Source organism: Tupaia chinensis, unplaced genomic scaffold (assembly GCF_000334495.1).
Source record: "Tupaia chinensis unplaced genomic scaffold, TupChi_1.0 Scaffold000529_1, whole genome shotgun sequence".
Taxonomy (NCBI): Eukaryota; Metazoa; Chordata; class Mammalia; order Scandentia; family Tupaiidae; genus Tupaia; species Tupaia belangeri.
In genome coordinates this window covers 425,093-429,427 of record NW_006160042.1, presented here as the reverse complement: position 1 = coordinate 429,427, position 4,335 = coordinate 425,093, and the positions used below count along the sequence as shown (strand labels likewise).

The 4,335-nt window shown below is 44.5% G+C and overlaps 1 protein-coding gene and 1 pseudogene across 1 annotated transcript in view; both read left to right on the top strand.

Annotated features, from left to right (window-relative positions):
* Positions 1 to 4,335, top strand: part of POLR3C (RNA polymerase III subunit C) — a 25,224-nt gene that overhangs the window by 895 nt on the left and 19,994 nt on the right. The window contains exons 2-4 of the mRNA XM_014591091.2: positions 1,936 to 2,102; positions 2,628 to 2,883; positions 3,642 to 3,827. Of these exons, the coding sequence (XP_014446577.1) occupies positions 1,936 to 2,102; positions 2,628 to 2,883; positions 3,642 to 3,827 (609 nt within the window). The remainder of the gene's footprint in view (positions 1 to 1,935; positions 2,103 to 2,627; positions 2,884 to 3,641; positions 3,828 to 4,335) is intronic.
* On the top strand, positions 4,173 to 4,300 carry LOC114009392 (uncharacterized; annotated as a pseudogene).

Here is a 4,335-nt window from a genome sequence, read left to right as displayed (position 1 = left end):
GCCCCCCGCCGCTCCAGAGGCCGCCTTGGTCACGTGAGTCCGCCGGACCCACAGAGGCGGCGACGCGCACGGCCACCCCGCGGCCCGCCTCCCAGCACCAGAGAGGCGCCGGAAGGAGAGTCTGCCCGCCGCGGCCCGCCCGCTGGCTCCTCAGACAGCCCCTCGCCGGTCCTCCAACCTCCCAGCGAGAAGAAAGAAAGAGCGTCCCCGGAAACCACCGAAAGGCTGGGGTAGAGCGGCACGAGTTTTGCTCCTGTCCGCGTCCTGCTCGGTGGCCATCCTCATCCGAGCCAGGGCCGTGAGCTCCCCCTCTGCTCCGGCGGCTAGCGGGAGCCACTGGAAGGCTAGTTGGGGACTTGGCGGCTTTAGGCTGACAGCCTGGATTGCACTGACCCTGAGGTTAGTGAAAAATCCCTCTGAGCGAGGTGGCCCTGACGGTACCCAGAGACCAAGTACGCAACGGAAGCCTGCATGAAGGGAGTGAATATTCCGGAGCCCAGCGCCCTGAAAATCCTTGCTGGGAGGGCTAAGGGGTCTAGCGATTCCTCTTCAAAGACACGTGGATGAGTGAAATAGGTTCTCTGGTTATACTGAAACTGCCTTGTAAGACTTGCATTCGAACGAACTGGATTAAATAAATGAACAGTGTTTGGTAGTAGTTTGTAATGAAGTAATCATTTAATCTGACACGTTTTCATGTGTCTGCTTTCTCAGGAAGTAGAACTATTGAGATTAAAATACTGCTCTGCAAACAACATAACTTCCTATTTGAAAAACTCTGTGGAGATGGGACCAGTGGGTGGCGTGGTGGTTAAGACGCTGGATACTCCCTCATGGCTGACCATGGTTCAAGTCCTGGACCTGGTGGCTTTCTCTCTCTCTCTTTCGGAGTGTCTCTCTGGTCAAATTAAAATAAATGAATGAATAAATAAAATAAAAAGAGTTCTTTAAAAAAATTTTTAAAACTCTATGGAGAAATTCTTTACCTCTTAATTTCTTTTTTCTAAATTGTCATTTCCTTTATGCACTGGGAATAACTCCCTGTTCACTCCCTCTAGGCTGTGTACAGTGAGCTTAATTCTTCCAAGCAATGAAGGTCTGTCATGGATTGCAAAATCAACTTCACCTAGTCTTTAAAGCAAATTAGAACCACACATAATCCCATAAAGATAAATGTAATATATAGTCTTCTGGTAGTTTTTATCTATGCATACATATTTTTAAATAATAATTGAACTTTACATTATTCTTTAAGATTTGCTTATATCGCTTAGTACATTGTGAATAATTTATTGTCTATGCTAATATATATTATATTAGATCATTTTAGGTGCTGGCATCTGCTAGTTTGAGTATGTCCGCCAATGTTCATGTGTTGAGCCACTGTAACAGGATTAAGAGAGTGAAAACGTGACCCAATTGTGGTGTCCAAAGGTGGGGTTTATGGGAGGAGGTTAAGATTAAGGTCATTAGGGTGGGACCCCTGTGATTAGTTCTGGTGGATTTATTACAGGGGAAACCAAAACAAAATGAGCAGCTCTGCTCTCCTTCTAGTTATGTAATCAAAATTCAGCAGAACCTCCCACCAATTGTGGTCCTGAGATTTGGACCTCCTGAGAATAAATCTCTATTCTCTTAAATCACCCTGGCTCAGGTATTTTCTGTTTTTGTTCATAAAACAAACTAGAACAGCATAGTATTCCATTGTTTGGGTATATGATAACTATCACAGATTAGCTTGTTTCCAGTATGTCAGTATTATAAAGTGGCATGTTTGTTACTTCCTCAGAATAGAGTATCCAAAATAAAAGATATGCAAGATTTAAAGGCTTCTTATATGTGGTATCAAATTGCCCTCCAGAAAGAGTTACATTCAGCAGTTCTACTCCTGGCATGAAAGAAAAACTTTTTGTTATACATTTTTTTCTTTTCTAGGTCTAGGATTCTCTAGTACTATGACTCAAGCAGAGATTAAACTGTGTTCATTGTTGCTGCAAGAGCATTTTGGAGAGATTGTAGAGAAAATTGGAGTCCACCTAATTAGAACTGGCAGCCAGCCCCTTAGAGTAATTGCCCATGACACAGGAACATCGCTGGATCAGGTACATTTAAGTGACAATAATTTTCTCTTTTTTTTATTTCTTTCACCTACCTTTAAATATTGTTATTCTACACTCCAGAAATTGGAGAATGCCTGCCCTAGGATCAGAACAATGTCATTTGTAGGAGAAACTAGATGAGATTTAGGCCAAAAGTTTCTGATTGTCAGAGTTTCTAGTCCCTTGGAATTTCTTGGGCAAATCTTTGCTCTTCCCATGCTGTGCCTCATTTATACACAATGAGTGTGCTAAACTCAGGACCATCTCTAAGGAGTGAGACTAATAGAAGGAAAGTAAATCATGCTCTGAAAGGTAAGGATCAGAGGAAATATAAGCACCATAGCAAGGAAACTTCCTGATTTCTTCTGTTGATGGGTAATTCTTATTAGCTACCCCAATGGGGAGAAGGGATATGTATGTAGATTCTTATCTGGCCATCTCCTCATTCTTAGTAAGCTATTGAAAAGAAATTGCCAGCAATGATGAGCTATGTCTTCAGGTCTTCTCTTTCTTTTGGGTCCCGTCTAGGTGAAAAAAGCCCTTTGTGTCCTCATCCAACATAACCTGGTGATATATCAAGTGCACAAACGCGGTGTGGTGGAGTACGAAGCCCAATGCGGTCGGATGTTGCGGATGCTTAGGTATCCACGCTACATCTATACTACCAAAACCCTGTACAGTGACACTGGAGAGCTGATTGTTGAGGAGCTCCTGTTGAATGGCAAAATGACAATGTCAGCTGTCGTGAAGAAAGTAGCAGACAGGCTCACAGAGACCATGGAGGGTCAGTACTGTATTTCCACAGCCATTTGCAAAAACATAGATTGGGTAGCTGCAGGAGTGGACGCTCCGCTATCTTTGGCCATCTCACTTACCTCTTTCCTGCCGTTGTACAGATAGCAAGACCATGGACTATGCTGAGGTATCAAACACATTTGTGCGACTGGCAGACACGCACTTTGTACAGCGCTGAAATATAAGCACCATAGCAAGGAAACTTCCTGATTTCTTCTGTTGATGGGTAATTCTTATTAGCTACCCCAATGGGGAGAAGGGATATGTATGTAGATTCTTATCTGGCCATCTCCTCATTCTTAGTAAGCTATTGAAAAGAAATTGCCAGCAATGATGAGCTATGTCTTCAGGTCTTCTCTTTCTTTTGGGTCCCGTCTAGGTGAAAAAAGCCCTTTGTGTCCTCATCCAACATAACCTGGTGATATATCAAGTGCACAAACGCGGTGTGGTGGAGTACGAAGCCCAATGCGGTCGGATGTTGCGGATGCTTAGGTATCCACGCTACATCTATACTACCAAAACCCTGTACAGTGACACTGGAGAGCTGATTGTTGAGGAGCTCCTGTTGAATGGCAAAATGACAATGTCAGCTGTCGTGAAGAAAGTAGCAGACAGGCTCACAGAGACCATGGAGGGTCAGTACTGTATTTCCACAGCCATTTGCAAAAACATAGATTGGGTAGCTGCAGGAGTGGACGCTCCGCTATCTTTGGCCATCTCACTTACCTCTTTCCTGCCGTTGTACAGATAGCAAGACCATGGACTATGCTGAGGTATCAAACACATTTGTGCGACTGGCAGACACGCACTTTGTACAGCGCTGCCCCTTGGTGCCTGCCACTGAGAAGTCAGAGCCTGGGCCACCGCTGCCTGCCCCCACTCTCGTCATTAATGAGAAGGACATGTACCTGGTTCCTAAGCTGAGCTTGATAGGTAAGGAATTTCACCCCTGGAACCATGGCTTGTACTAATCGTGGATTCTTCCTTATTGATGATCAAGTAAATGAATATGTTGAGCATTACCAAGTGTTTGCTGTGTGCCAGACACTGTGCTGTATAATAATGAGGAAATCACAGTCCCTGCCCTGTGTGCTCATGTCTAGCATTGGCGATATGAGTAATGAAATAATCACATAGATAATAACAAACTGGGACAAATACTATGAAGGATAAATATGAGGCATTATAAAAATTGTATCGGGACTAGATATATCTGGGAGTTTAGGACACAGGTTTCTTTGAGAAAGTGGCATTTGAGCTAAGATTTCAAGCTGAAGCACCCTCTGGTTCCCTTTCCCATTGGATCTGAACCTGGTCTTGGTGGTCGCACGAGGAGGGAAAGGAACGCTGAAGCCAGCCTCTGGTGGTGTAGTCTGACTGCACCCTGAGGCTGGTTTCAGACACACCTTCCCTGAAGATAGGGTGGGGCAGGGGAAAGCGG